The following is a 13779-nucleotide window of genomic DNA, read 5'->3' as shown; positions in this document are numbered from 1 at the left end:
AAAAAAAAAAAGAAGAAGAAGAAGAAGAAGAAGAAGAAGAAGAAGAAGAAGAAGAAGAAGAAGAAGAAGAAGAAGAAGAAGAAGAAGAAGAAGAAAACCATAAAGACTCTAATCCAGGGATTCTCAACCTGTGGCTTGTGACCCAGTTCGGGGCCCCATACCTGATATCCTGCATATTGGATAGTAGCAAAATTACAGTTATGAAGTAGCAATGGAATAAATTTACGGTTGGAGCACACTACAACAAGAGGAACCAGATTAAAGGGTCACAGCCTTAGGAAGGTTGAGAACCACAGCTAAACTCTCCTCAGGGTTACATTCTCAGCCCTTGTCACTCAGTGTTCCATCTTAGAGACCCTGGAAATCTTTCTGGGGTCTCCAGCCTTGAATGCTAGGAGCCCCTGGAGATGGGTCTGCATAACTTCCACACCACCCAGGACTCTCTCTTCACTTCTGGGATGTAGCTCCTCTGGCTGCCTCTTTACCCCATCCAGTGCTTGAGCAGAATTCTGTTCTTGGGTGGACAGAATCCACTTGACTTTTAGCTCATTTACTGAAAGATGCTTAGCAGACATGGCTCCTTTGGGGCTAGGGAGTTTATTGAGAGCTAGCAGCTCTGGGAGGAAAGAAGCAGAGAGAGGGAGTCTTTCAAGCCCACAGAGTCCCTGAGGAGACAATTGTGCTCTCTGTACTACTCCTCTTCCGCCTTGGCCACCCCTACAGCCTCCACCTCTGATGAATGCCCATCACCCCCAGCTTAGGATACTTGAAGCCTCTATAGTCAAAGTCCCGCCCTCCACCCTCCTCATGATCCAGGAACAGCATGCTCTTCCCAAGTGTTGGGCTTTTTTTGGAACACCTTCCGCTGCTTTTCCTTCAAACCGTAGCGACACCAGCTCTGGGCCTTCTCCTTCCTCTTAAGCAGAGTTACACTCTACTTTACAGCCTGATGCCATGGTGATATTCCCATCAAGTTTTGTGACCTATAGACACCCTGCCCTAGTGCAGGCCTATGAAGTCCTCAAGGGGAGGGTCCCCTCTCCTTTATCTTGCCCAAGCTGGTAAGTATAAATAAATTTGAAGAGTAAATGAACAAAAGGATGGATGGGTGGATGGATGGATGGATGGATGGATGGATGATGGATGGAAGGATGGACAGATGGATGGGTGTGCTGGTGGATGGATGGATGGATGGACAGATGGATGGATGGATGGATGAATGGATGGATGGATGGGTGATTTACCTTAATAGAAGCCTGAGCTACACTGTCAGGTAGGCTGTCTCAAAAACAGCAGTAACAACAAAGATATAGCTTAAGTGCTCTATGGTGCTATTAAATCATACCTCTTGGGCTAGAGAGAGGCTATAGAGATGGCTCAGCGGATAAGAGCACTGACTGCTCTTCCAAAGGTCCTGAGTTCAAATCCCAGCAACCACATGGTGGCTCACAACCATTCGTAATAAGATCTGACGCCCTCTTCAGGTGTGTCTGAGACAGTTACAGTGAACTTACATATAATAATAAATAAATCTTAGGGCTGGGGGCAAGCGGGGGCCTGAGCGAGGGTGGCTGGAGTGAGCGGGAGGTCCTGAGTTCAATTCCCAGCAACCACATAAGGGCTCACAACCATCTGTACAGTGACAGTGTACTCATATACATAAAATAAACAAATAAATCTTAAAAAAATAAATAAAGGATACCTCTCTCAGTGACAATAAAAAATCTTAGAGCAGATCACATGATCACACTGGAAGGTGTGTGCAATACCTCCATCCCTTACCTTGACCCTGCTTTGTCCCAGGTCATCATGGAAGAAGTACATAAAGAGCATTCATCCTGTGTGGGCCCTGGGATAGTTATCAAAGAACCCTAGGCAGCTGCACTCCATGGCCTGGAAGCCCATGCCTGCCATGGAAGTCACATGCCTGTAAACAGAGGCAGCACAGCTCTGGGAAGATCACAAGGGGCAGCCTGGGCTACATGGTAAGGCTCTGTCCCAAACAAGGGTTGGGGGAGAAGCAGAGGAGAGAGAATACTGTGCATTTGGGCCGAGTAGCAATGTAAGATGCTTGTGTGTTTCCACACTCTCCTCCAAGTCTCAACGTGAACACTTCCTCTGTGTGGCCTGTCCTGACCACTGTCTGGATGCCCTTTTTCCGTTTCTCTTTTCTCACATGTCGACTTCCTCAGTACTTATGGAAACATGAAAATGCCAGTCTTTTTTGTCTTCCCCCATTTGAAGGTCTAATCCACGCGTAGAGAACTCATCTTTCTGCTCACTGCTTTATCCCCAGAGCTAAAACAAACACGAGTACCAGCCACAGAGCAGGCACTTGAGAAATGAAATATTTATTTCCTTATGATCTGCCTCCCATGGCACTAATTTTCTCTTCAGTTGTATCCAACCCGAGGTCCACCCTGTCCTCTGTGCTCTTCTAAGGCTGGGTTTCTCCATTCTCACATCTCCATTTAGTTCTTCTCTCCACCTTTCAGCGCTCTTGTCACATGAGCCTTTGAATATTCCAGGGACAGGTGCTCAGAAGTCACCTTATCAGAGCCAGTTGTCTAGATCCTTTTAGGAACCGCTCATCTCTGCTGCTTCCACCACTACTCAGCTCCATTCAGCCGCTTAGGCATCTCTTCTGGAAGAGACAAATGCTTTTAGGACCAAAGCAGCCCCAATGAAGGCCTCTCTTCTTTCAGCCTGAGAATTCTTCTCTGTACTGGCAACTCCTCAGTACAGAGCCAGGGCCTGCCCATAGTTACCAGGCCAATCAGTGCCAAGGCTTGGTAGTGGGGTGAAAGCAGACACCTTAACCTTCAATCATTCTTTCTGTGGTCCCTGACTGCCACGGACCGGGCCTAATTGGCCCCCCTCAATCCGTGGGAATCAGGGGTTCCAGAAGATGGGCATAGAGTCGGCAGGAATTGGGGTGACAAACAGACTTGACACAAGGGAGTGTGGATCTGAATGTAATTTGTCAAATCGAGCATCAAACTTTTTATACAGAAGAAAATAGGGAAGTTAGGTGACACACCGGCAAGGTACAAAGAGGTTACTGGATTCTTACACAAAACAGAGGAATGCAAACATGGAAGGACTGGCAGGAATCAACTGGGATAAAATTCAATGTTAACAACTGGGATCAAAAATAGCTCCATGCCAGGCGTGGTGGCGCACGCCTTTAATCCCAGCACTTGGGAGGCAGAGGCAGGCGGATTTCTGAGTTCGAGGCCAGCCTGGTCTACAGAGTGAGTTCCTGGACAGCCTGGCGATACAGTTCTAAGTATCTACTCTGGTTCCTCAATATTAAGGGAAAGCACTCAGATCCATTTCCCACTCAAGCAAGGACATTGGAGCATTCGTTATACAGGACACCACGGTTCCAGGAGACTAAGTTTCCGTGAACTTTTCACCTTGTCACGCGCTTGGAGTGGATGTAGCACCTGACACCAGTTGGTCCCATGTTCAAGGCTCTACTGGGTTGGAGAGGTGACAAGTTCTAGGTCAGATCACACACACACAAAAAGGTACAGTCTTTTATTGCTTTGTTTTGTTTGAGGCAAGGTCTCATGTAGCTCCGTCATAGCTCAGACTCACTACGTAGCCAAGGATGACCTTGAACCTCTACTCCTCTTCAATGCTGGGATTCACCACCACACCCGAAATTATGTATGGCCGGGCTGGAAAACCAAGCCTTTCGCCTTCTAGGGAAGCGCTCTACAGGGCTACACACGAGCTCAGGAAACAGTCATCTTCACAGCGGCCAAAGAAGCACTTGAAGAGTGGAGATCACAGCCATCTCAGAGGGAGTTTCACAGAGGAAGTGGAAAGTTTCTCCGGGGAAGGAAGGGCAGAGGTGTCAGAGAGCCGGAGGCAGCCAGGCAAGTGTGGGGGAGGGCCAGCTAGGAAGTGGTACGCACTGGGCAGTAGAGGATGTTACCAAATGGGGTCTGGTAATAAGGAAGAAGGCTGGCGGGGGAGGGAGGCTGACCATCAAGCTAAGGAAATTTGGTCTCAATTCGTGAGGAGAGGCATGGGGCGTGTGGACAGACTCCTGCTTTGTCAAGGCTAGGAAGTCAGCCGTTAGAGAAAGTGTCCAGGGGAGCACAGCCATTGAGAAGTCTAGTCTGTATGTAGTTCTAGTATTGCCTCTGCCTTGCCCTCGGCTTCCCCATCTGTCAAATGGGGCTTTTCCTCTCAGTTTGGCAACCTGGCTTCTGTCTACACAGATGCTGTCAAAACAGAATGTAGCTGCTCAGAGGCCAAAAGAGGCAAAGGCTGGAAGCTCTACTTCTCTTCTTGGGTATGGGCAGACAGCAGACATCTCTTCATGGCCAGGTCCTTAAAGATATTCCCAGCATCCTTGTGTCCCATCCCACTCATCCCCCACCGCACACCTCACACCTCAGGATCCGAGAAAGAAACTTTGAGGGGTTTGCAAGCTAACCTTTCTTACCTGAAGAGTAGGGCAGTGGTGGAGCGCATGCTACCTACCCAGTGCTGGAAAATACATTAATACACCAAGCTTAAGGGGTTCGTGAGATGCCGGAGTGGGAGAAGAGCCTGCAGGCAAGCTGATTACCCAGTTCAGTCTTCGGGACCCACATTGATGAAGGAATGAACCAACTCCTGAAAGTTGTCCTCTAGTTTCTACACAAACAGTGGCATGTTTGTGCCCCACGCTGATACTTTATTAAAAAAAAAAAAAAGGTTTACATCCAGACTGGAGGGGCTGGGCTCAGCGGTTAAGAGCGCCAACTGCTCTTCCAAAGGTCCTGAGTTCAAATCCCAGCACCCACATGGTGGCTCACAACCATCCGTAATGAGATCTGACACTCCTCTGATGTGTCTAAAGACAGCTACAGTGTACTCACATATAGTAATAAATAATTTTTTTTTTAAAGCGCTTGCTGCTCCTCCAGAGGACCTGGGTTTGGATCCCAACACCCATTTCTGGATTTCTGGTGATTCACAACTCTATGTAACTCCAATTCCCTCTTCTGAACAGCATGGCCTCTCTCTCTCCCTCCCTCCCTCTCTCTCTCTCTCTCTCCCTCACTCACACACACATACCACATGCATGCACTATATGTTTTTTAAGTCATAAAAGAGAAATAGTTTAAGCCATCACATGAATTCACAGTAACTGCCCCACGGCCAGCTCTAGGGTTCACCCTTTCTAGCTTCTTCTCAGGAGAGGGGAGACACTTGTCCAGTTTTCAGCAGGGTTATCTTGGGCTTCAGCATGGGCCTCCTGTCTCCTGTGGCTTCCCTGGCTCCCAGGTTTCTCTCCCAAGCATAGTAGCTGAGACTGTAGAGTCTAAGGGCAAAACAGTCAAGAAGGTAGGTGATGGGAGGTGGTGATGCCACTTCCTCCACCCTCAATCCTCCCCCTTCTCCCCCTAGGTCAGACTCTCACTTCTTTTCTTTCTCAGCTTTATCTTGGGAGCTCAAGGCCCCTGAGGCCCTCTCAGGTTTTACCTAGGCTTGTGACAAAAGTCCGGAACCATATATGAGAAGCCGGGGGAGTCCCCTTTACCATCTGGCATGTAAATAAGACACCGCATAGACTAAGCCAGGGGAATGGGTGAGGCAGGAGCTGGGCTGCAGAGCCAAGGAAGAAGGAGAGGGAGTCAAGATTTAATCAGGGGCTGGAGACTACTTGCCTAACTTGTGTGAGGAACCACATTAAAGCGGACTAAACAACAACAGCACAGACTGGGTTGGCTCATTCAAGAGCAGCCCCGGAAGTGGCTGTGACATCAGAGGGACCTGGACTCAAGTTCAAATGACTCGATAAGTCATGAACTTGAACCAAGTCATTTTTTTTTTTCAATCAGCCAAGTGGAGATAATTATTGCCCAGTATCACTGAGACCACAGATTTGTTTTGTCTAAGTTAGGGCAGGGCACAGTTTTGGGGACTCTCCCATCGCTCTGCCCACAGCAGAGATCAATAGCTGCCTTCTAATTCCTGGATGCTGGACTGTGTTTACCTGTTTGTCCTCCCAAGAGTCCCCTCTCAGCCCTCCCTGAGTAGGATGACCCTTCTTCACCCAAATTCCAAAACATCAAGTCTTTAAGAGACGTCAGGAAGGGCTGGAGAGATGGCTCAGCGGTTTAAGAGCGCTTGCTGCTTTTGCAAAGGAGCCAGGTTCCATTACCATCACCTACGAACAGCTGTAACTCCAGTTCTTAGCACATCTGATATCCTCTCTGGCCTTCACAGGAGCCAGGCATATGCATGGTTTACACAGGTGAAACACTCATGTGCGCACACACACACTTTGTTAAGGATTTATTTTTTTTCAAAAATGATTCACTTAAAATAAAGAGCAGGGGAGCAGAGGAAATGGGGCCAGACCCAAAACTAATCAAATCTTGCTACCGGTTCCTGCATCTCAGTGGCCCTGAGCCTCCTCCATAGATCCAATGGTAGGATCCACCCACCATTTCCCACGACTTCTACATCCACCGCACTCTCTTAGCTCCCTTCTCTTGTCTGATCATTTGCTTGCCTGTTTTCAGACAGAGTCCCAGATAGCTCAGGCTGGCCTCAAAGTCACCATATAGATATAACTGCCCTTGATCGTCTCCTGGGCTCTACCCTGAGTTCTGGGATTACAGGGACTCAATCTTTTTTTTGTTTTGTTTTGTTTTGTTTTGCTTTGTTTTGTTTTTCGAGACAGGGTTTCTCTGTGTAGCTCTCTGGCTGTCCTGGAACTCACTTTGTAGACCAGGCTGGCCTCGAACTCAGAAATCCGCCTGCCTCTGCCTCCCAAGTGCTGGGATTAAAGGCGCGCGCCACCACGCCCGGCGGGACTCAATCTTTAAAACAAAACACAATTGCCATTTATATAATAGTTGCTAGAGTTGGGTATTATCAATATACAGGGCTTTTTGGTTGTTTTGGCTTATTTTTGTTTTGAGCCAGAATATTTATTTATTTATTTATTTATTTATTTATTTATTTATTTATTTATTTTTGAGACTGTGTAGCCCTGACTGTCCTGGAACTGACTCTGTAGACCAGGCTGGCCTCGAACTCAGAAATCTGCCTGCCTCTGCCTCGCAATTGCTGGGATCAAAGGCATGCACCACCACACCCGGCCTGAGCCGGAATCTTAACTATGTAGTTCAATCTTGGAACTTGGAACTCACTATGTAGACCAGGCTAGCCTCAGACTCATAGAGACCCACCTGCTTCTGTCTCCTAAGAGCTGGCGTGCTTTTTATTTTAATGATTTTTTTTTATTGTATATGCATTGATATATTTGCCTGTATGTGTGTCTGTGTGAGAGTGTTGGACTCCCTGGAACTGGAGTTACAGTTGTGAGCTGCCATGTGGGTGCTGGGAATTGAACCTGGGTCCCCTGGAAGAGCAACCAGGGCTCTTAATCTCTGAGCCACCTCTCCAGCCCCTTGTTGGCTCTTTTTAAAGTAACTTATTAGTCATCAGGGTGATGTAGGGCTACAATTCCAGAATTCAGAGGTTGAGGCAGGAGCATCTTGAATGTAAACCCATCCAGAGTGACAAAGACCATGTCTCAAAATACATAGATTAAAAAAAATAAGGATTATCACTGCAGCATACTTTTTGTTTTTTGAGGGGGATGTTAAGGATTCATAAATTCAGCCTCAGGCCTGAGGTCTGAGTTGTCAAATCATGAAAACAAGATTCCTTGCCCAGGACACAGGGCTCCAAGCCTGGAAACCATCCATCCATCCTGCCCGGTGTCTCCATGTTGCTCTGTATGCCCTGCCTGCGCTTCTTTTGAGAATTGACAACTCATCTACAGGAACCTCAAGGCTCGTTTCATCCACCCCCAGGTTTGAAAGAAGGAAGCTCCTTTCCCCGCCCCTAGGCCCTCCTTCCTCCCGCCTCCTCCTTTTCTCTTCTGCCTCCGAGTTCAAAAGCAGCCAGGTTCAAAGTGGCCTGCAGACTGCCCTGAACTCATCTCTCCAAGCTGCTCCAGAGCCCAGGAAGACTCCAGGATGAAGGGCTTCCTCCTCTTCTTCACTATCATTCTTCTGGTTGTGATTCAGGTAAGGACAGGTCCCAGAGTCACTGCAGCTACCACCAGGTCTCAGCTTAATGGTCTGGTCCAGGCTCCGGGGAAGGAATGCAGGTTCTCGGTGGTGGTGGTGGTGGTGGAGACCCTGCCTTCTACCACAGGGACAGAGATAGATGGTCGCCAACTGGAAACCAGGGATCTAGGAGGGCCTATATGGCTGGGTTTCTACTCCTCACAGGCGCTATCAGACTGGCCTCAGAGAGGGAAACCTCAGAAGGTGTCAGGTGTGTGAAGCTACTCAGAGGGTTTTGTGCAATTCTGGATCAGGAGGCATGGAGAGGAAGCCCTGCTGAGGAGAGCCGCAGAAGTGGCCCTTTTGAGAGGGCTGAAGAGAGGTCTAATAGACTGCCATAGGTGACCGAGGGTCCCCTGCCCCTGCCATAGTGAATCATGGGTGTGCAGGAATACAGAGACAGAAGTCTCCCATATACTCTGCAGATCAACTGCCACCCTGGGAGGCATCCTTTGTGGCACTATGTACGCAGAGAGGCCTGATTAACACAGGGAATGGAGCCATCAAGTTCTTGATCAAGAACATCTAGACCATGCATCAAGGCAGTTTGATGGCCACCAAAACTAGTTTGATGCCCATCAAGGGCAGCTTCAGTTACTGCCCGATCAAGCATCAAGGACAGCTTGTCACCTGCCATCCCCACCCCACCCTCTGCCAGGGGCCTTACTCAGGCCTGTCACGTGTGATACTCTGGACCATGGTGGACTCTGATCACCAGGAGATGAGGAAACCGAGGCTCTGGGAGGGGAAGCCCACATTCAGGTTTCTGTTTCCCTCTATGTTGGAGGATCTGACAGCCTGAAAAGTGGTGGGAAGTTTCTTTGAGGTGGAAGAATGGCAAACACGGGGGCTGCCTTTCCCTTGCCTGTGATGAGATGGGAAGCCAAACACCTCAACAGGGCTGATGGCAGTTTTATGGAAGCCTAGAGTTGAAGAAAGGGAACAAAGGGGCAGGAGTCCTCAACAGGAGGTTCAAATCCTACTGAGCGGCGCTTCTCTTGCAGATACAAACGGGAGCCTTGGGACAAGCTGCTACGGCCGCTCCTGGTACTAACAAAAACAGCACCTCCACCAAAAAAACCCCCTCAAAGAGTGGGGCCTCATCCATCATCGATGCGGGTGCCTGCAGTTTCCTCTTCTTTGCCAATACCTTAATGTGCCTCTTCTACCTCAGCTGAGGTGAAGGCGCGGCTTCTGAAGCCCCGTGCTCCACACACTGCTGCCACCATCAGTAGCGAGAGACATCCCAACCCACGGGAAGGGTTGACAGCAGATATCCAAGGAGGCTAACGTTGACAGCCAATGGCCGGAATGGGAGCGGGGGGAGTGACACCCAGCTAGGGCACAATAAAGTTATACTTATGCTTAGATGGGGTCCCACGTGTGATCACTGCACATCACTGGCCCCAGGAGTCACGTGGGCGGCAGTATTAGGAGTGAACCCAGTACTGCCCTTGACTCTCAAGCCCCACACACCCCAGGTTCAGGCAGGTGCCCAGCCCATGCCTTTGATGTCTTCATACTCATAGATTCTGGGAAATCACATATCGTTTGGCTGTTTCTCTCAAAACTCCCAACGGGAGTACTACAGACCCAGAAGCAGCCCGTGCCTGGGAAGGTTTGCGGAAGGGCGGCTCCCAAGTCGTCTGACCTCATGCCTTCTATCACTGGGCAAGAGGATGAGGGGGCAAGGCTTGTTACCCACACCCTCAGCCAGGGAAGGCAGGCAGGACCAGCAGCCCCTCTAACCACCCTCCCCTCCTGGGCTTGGGGGTGGTCTTTGGAGGAGACAAGGAAGCTCAGACTGATTCCCAAGGGTCCTTGCCTCTGTGTCTTCCCAGGAACCCATGTCAACAGAGGATGGCAACGTAACTGCAGCTCGAGGTCTCTGATATCCTGACCTGTCACTCAGCTAGGGACCCAGCCCCTTCTCCTAGCTTTTCTGCCCAAGGCTAAACCTTCAGGCTTTGTGACTAGATTTAGAAGAAGCAGGAATGTAGACCCTCCTGTCTTTCTTGCCCTGCCCACTGTGGACTCACAGACCTAACCTTGAAAGTTCACCCTTGGATACATCTCGATCCCTGGAATAGTTTCTGCTGTTACTTCTTTCTGGCCTGGCCAACTCCTACAGTACCTCTTCCAAGTGGGACAGCCATCCACTTGTGTCCCCTGAACACCCATCTGAGTCCTGCACTGGGGTGGGAACCACAGAGGCTTGGCTGGCTAGTCCCCACAGTCAGAGAGGCAGAATGGATGACACACCAGTGTGGGTATGCAGCTCCCCCTGGTGGCCAGGGGAAGCTGCACAGGAAGCAAAACCAACCAGAAGAGGAGGCCGAGGGGCAACTGGACCCTCTCCACCCCAACATCAAGGTACAGAGATGACACCACCAGCAGCATAGTAGAAAATAGCTTATTTCACAGCAAAATCTGTATAAAACACTCCATCCCAGCAAAAGCCTCGTGCAGGAAACTGGTGATGGCGTTGGTTGGTTCAAAGTACACGGACAGTCCAGATCTGGGAAAGTCTGTCCTTGGTTGGTTCCCACAGCACCACATGGTCACGGTCATACCCTCGTCCGCCTGGGGGGGGGGGTGGAGGGGGGAAAATTCAGAGGTGGTCAGAGAGTGCTGGACGCAGCCCAGTTTTTACTCCCCTCTCGTGCACCCTCACCCCACCCCTACATTACCTTTCACATCCAGGATCTGGCCTTCAAACATTTGGCTGCAGATGTGACCCAATTCATTGATGCTCCAGGTTTGGCGTGGTAGGCGGCTCTCGGCCCATAGTACTACTTTGGAGCCTGGGCTAGGAGGTCCAATCACCTGTAGGCTCATGGTGGGGGCCACCTGAGGCCCCAGAAGATCGTGAGATTTGGCCTAGGAAATCTCCCATACTCAAGCCATCCTTCGCTCGCTGGATTTTTGTTGTTGCTGTTTCTTTTGTCTGGGATGCAGTATCTCTCTATGTAGCTTTGGCTAGCCCAGAACTTGCTATGTAGACCAGGCTGGCCTTGAGCTCATAGATATTCAACTCTTTCTGCCTCCTGAATGCGTGGGCCACCCTGCCCAGCTCATACACTACTTTTGAATGCTAGCCCTAGGTAAGTCTCTTCATTCATTTTTAGATTTATTTTATGAGTGCTTTGACCGCATGCATGTCTGTGAAATAAACACATGCCTGGTGCCCACAGAGGTCAGAAGAGGGCATCAAATACTCTGCAACTAGAATTAGGGATGGCTATGCCATCATTTTTATGCTGGGAACTGAACTTAGGTCCTCTGCAAAAGCAACAAGTGCTCTTGTTGTTTTGTTTTGTTTTGTTTTGTTTTGTTTTGTTTTGTTTTGTTTTGTTTTTCAAGACAGGGTTTCTCTGTGTAGCCCTGGCTGTCCTGGAACTCACTCTGTAGACCAGGCTGGCCTCAAACTCAGAAATCCACCTGCCTTTGCCTCCCAAGTGCTAGGATTAAAGGCAAGCGCCACCACTGCCCGGCTTGCAACAAGTGTTTTTAACTACTGTGGCCCTTGTCCAACCCCAAACACTAGTTCTTTGAAGATATAACATAGGAAAGATGAATGAGCTCGCATCTCTACTTCCGGGTTGCATGCAGCTTGCATCTAACTGGGCTGGGACTTCCCAAGGCAGGATGGCAAACCTGGTCTCAGCAGAACAAGCTCTGGAACAGTACCTGGTTCTTCAGCAGGCCATCTTCATAGTACCAGATGCAGCTGCCCCCAGCTCGGGGCTCGGAGACCACCACGCGGCCTGCTTTCATGTCCTCCACGTGATCAGGCACTGACAGGAATCCCCCTAGTGCCGCATTCCAAAGGCGAAAATAGACTCGGCGCTGATGGTGAGAAGAGGCTGAGACGTTGCTGTCAGGGATGCCCTACCACCCTCAACTCGGGACCCTCGAGGGACCCATACTCCTAAACCTTCCCTGCCTCCAAATGTTCCCCCTGACAACGTCACATCTTTTTTACACACCCATACTATATGCATAGTGCGGTAACTATAGATATGTGTTAAGGGACCTTGGCAGGTATACCCTCAGTCCACAAGGTGGCACAGTTTATAGAAGGCACAAACAATCCCGCAGGTCTATGCGGCCATCACATTCACATCATAACTGACACACAGCTCCTTCCAGCCTGTTCTGAACCAGCAACTTATGCTTACTACAGGTACAGCTGATTATAAAACTACAGATGTACACACACTCACGTGTACACACACTCACGCATGCACACACACAGAGAAAATGCATACATACATACATGCTAAAGCTAAAGAGAAGAACAGTGACATTAGATGTCCAGAGATCAGAAGTGGCTCTTCCAGCATTAGCAGGGTCTTTGTTTGCGGTGATGGTAGCAGAAAGGATGATGTAAGCCCTCGGTGCGATCTGAGCCATGTTTCCCACTAGAGCACTGCCCAATGGTTCTGCAGTCATTATCGATTTTCAGTCTTCAACAAAGGCAGGACCACAAATGTTATCCCCATTTTATAGATGAGGAAACACCTGGGCGAGATGGCCCACACGTCTAATCCCAGAACTCAGGAGGCAGAGGGAGATGGATGCTCGAGGCCAGCCTGGTCTACACAGAGAGTTCCAGGCCAGCCAGGGTTATACTAGCCAGGGTTATACTACACACACACAATGCAAGATCCATAGACAAACAGTGCTTGCCCAAAATTGCGGATAAACTCCTTGTTCACTTCCCTGGGTCTTTATCTCCCCAAATGAGAGTTAGAGGTATTTGCCAGGATTTCTTCCGACAATGTTGCCATGAGAGTCTGTGAACAACGAGACTAAACACATGTCCTCATACATGGCTCAGAACTCTCTGAGGCACAGGCATGGGCAGGCACACAGACACCCATATCCTCCAGACCCCAAATAGCTTACGTACAGATAGACTCTTAGAAGGGCACATGTGTGTGCGTATACATATTCCTCACATGCATGCACGCACACACACACAGGCCACAGCCATAGCTTAGAAATATATGTGTGCAAAACTGAAGCCAAAGTCTAGACAAGCAGATACAGACAATACACTCTTGCATGCAAACTCTGTCCGTGAGATGATTTGCAGTTTTGGGTGAATAAGCTTATTGTATATATTGTATTGTCCTTTAGGACAGGTAAAGCTGCTTTGTTTTCAAGTTGATTTAGAGAAAAAGGACTGAGGTGGCAATGCAAGAAGAGAATGAGGTCATCATGTGACCTGACACCAACAGCAAACTTGGGAAACACATGCAGGCGTATGTGTGGACAGGCACACCCGCCGAGGTGCTCAAGCTGGCTGCTACCTACCTGTTTGATAGGGTAGAGGGAGCCCACCCTCTGAGTACCGCTGTAGGTCAGCCAGTTGGTGATCTCACAGCTGCCCACTAGCCACTGGCGGCCCCGGAAGTCGCTGTGCTCACACACTACCCAGCTGTGCCCAGCAGGTGCCAGCAACACAGAGGAACACAGACAGACAGACACAGACAGAGACAGGTAGGAGGACAAGAGGACAAAGTACACATGTTAGAACCACCTCTGCCCCCTCTTCTCTGACACTGGGTGAGGGCCCTCAGTGGGAGGAAGAGGCTAGCAAATCCATTCGGGGTTTTCAGAACTCAGCATTCAACTGAGCCCCACCTCCACCACCTCTCCCCCCCCCCCCCCCCCCCCC

At 49.5% G+C, this 13779-nt stretch overlaps 2 protein-coding genes across 3 annotated transcripts in view; one reads left to right on the top strand and one right to left on the bottom strand.

Annotated features, from left to right (window-relative positions):
* The first annotated feature begins 7923 nt into the window (after positions 1-7923).
* On the top strand, positions 7924-9461 carry LOC110293609 (CAMPATH-1 antigen). Its single transcript, XM_021161489.1, has 2 exons — positions 7924-8051; positions 9098-9461. Exons 1-2 carry the CDS (start codon positions 8001-8003, stop codon positions 9269-9271), a joined length of 225 nt encoding a protein of 74 aa, XP_021017148.1. The 5' UTR covers positions 7924-8000; the 3' UTR covers positions 9272-9461.
* A 1029-nt stretch (positions 9462-10490) lies between these two features.
* Crybg2 (crystallin beta-gamma domain containing 2) overlaps positions 10491-13779 on the bottom strand; it is a 27211-nt gene continuing 23922 nt past the window's right edge. For both annotated transcript variants that reach the window (XM_029475846.1, XM_029475847.1), the window contains exons 17-20: positions 13416-13539; positions 11784-11942; positions 10784-10943; positions 10491-10676 (exon numbers count right to left, since the gene is read on the bottom strand). In XM_029475846.1, the coding sequence (XP_029331706.1) occupies positions 10588-10676; positions 10784-10943; positions 11784-11942; positions 13416-13539 (532 nt within the window). In that variant the 3' untranslated portion in view covers positions 10491-10587. The remainder of the gene's footprint in view (positions 10677-10783; positions 10944-11783; positions 11943-13415; positions 13540-13779) is intronic.

Source organism: Mus caroli, chromosome 4 (genome assembly GCF_900094665.2).
Source record: "Mus caroli chromosome 4, CAROLI_EIJ_v1.1, whole genome shotgun sequence".
Lineage (NCBI taxonomy): Eukaryota > Metazoa > Chordata > Mammalia > Rodentia > Muridae > Mus > Mus caroli.
Note: the sequence above shows the minus strand (reverse complement) of the source record. Positions and strands in the feature narration are given on the sequence as shown.

What these genes read in the sequence shown, in the direction of transcription:
- LOC110293609 (XM_021161489.1), top strand. Translation starts at nt 8,001, where the DNA reads ATGAAGGGCTTCCTCCTCTTCTTCACTATCATTCTTCTGGTTGTGATT. An exon ending in TTCTTCTGGTTGTGATTCAG is followed by an intron (nt 8,052 to 9,097) that starts GTAAGGACAGGT and finishes CTTCTCTTGCAG; the next exon opens with ATACAAACGGGAGCCTTGGG.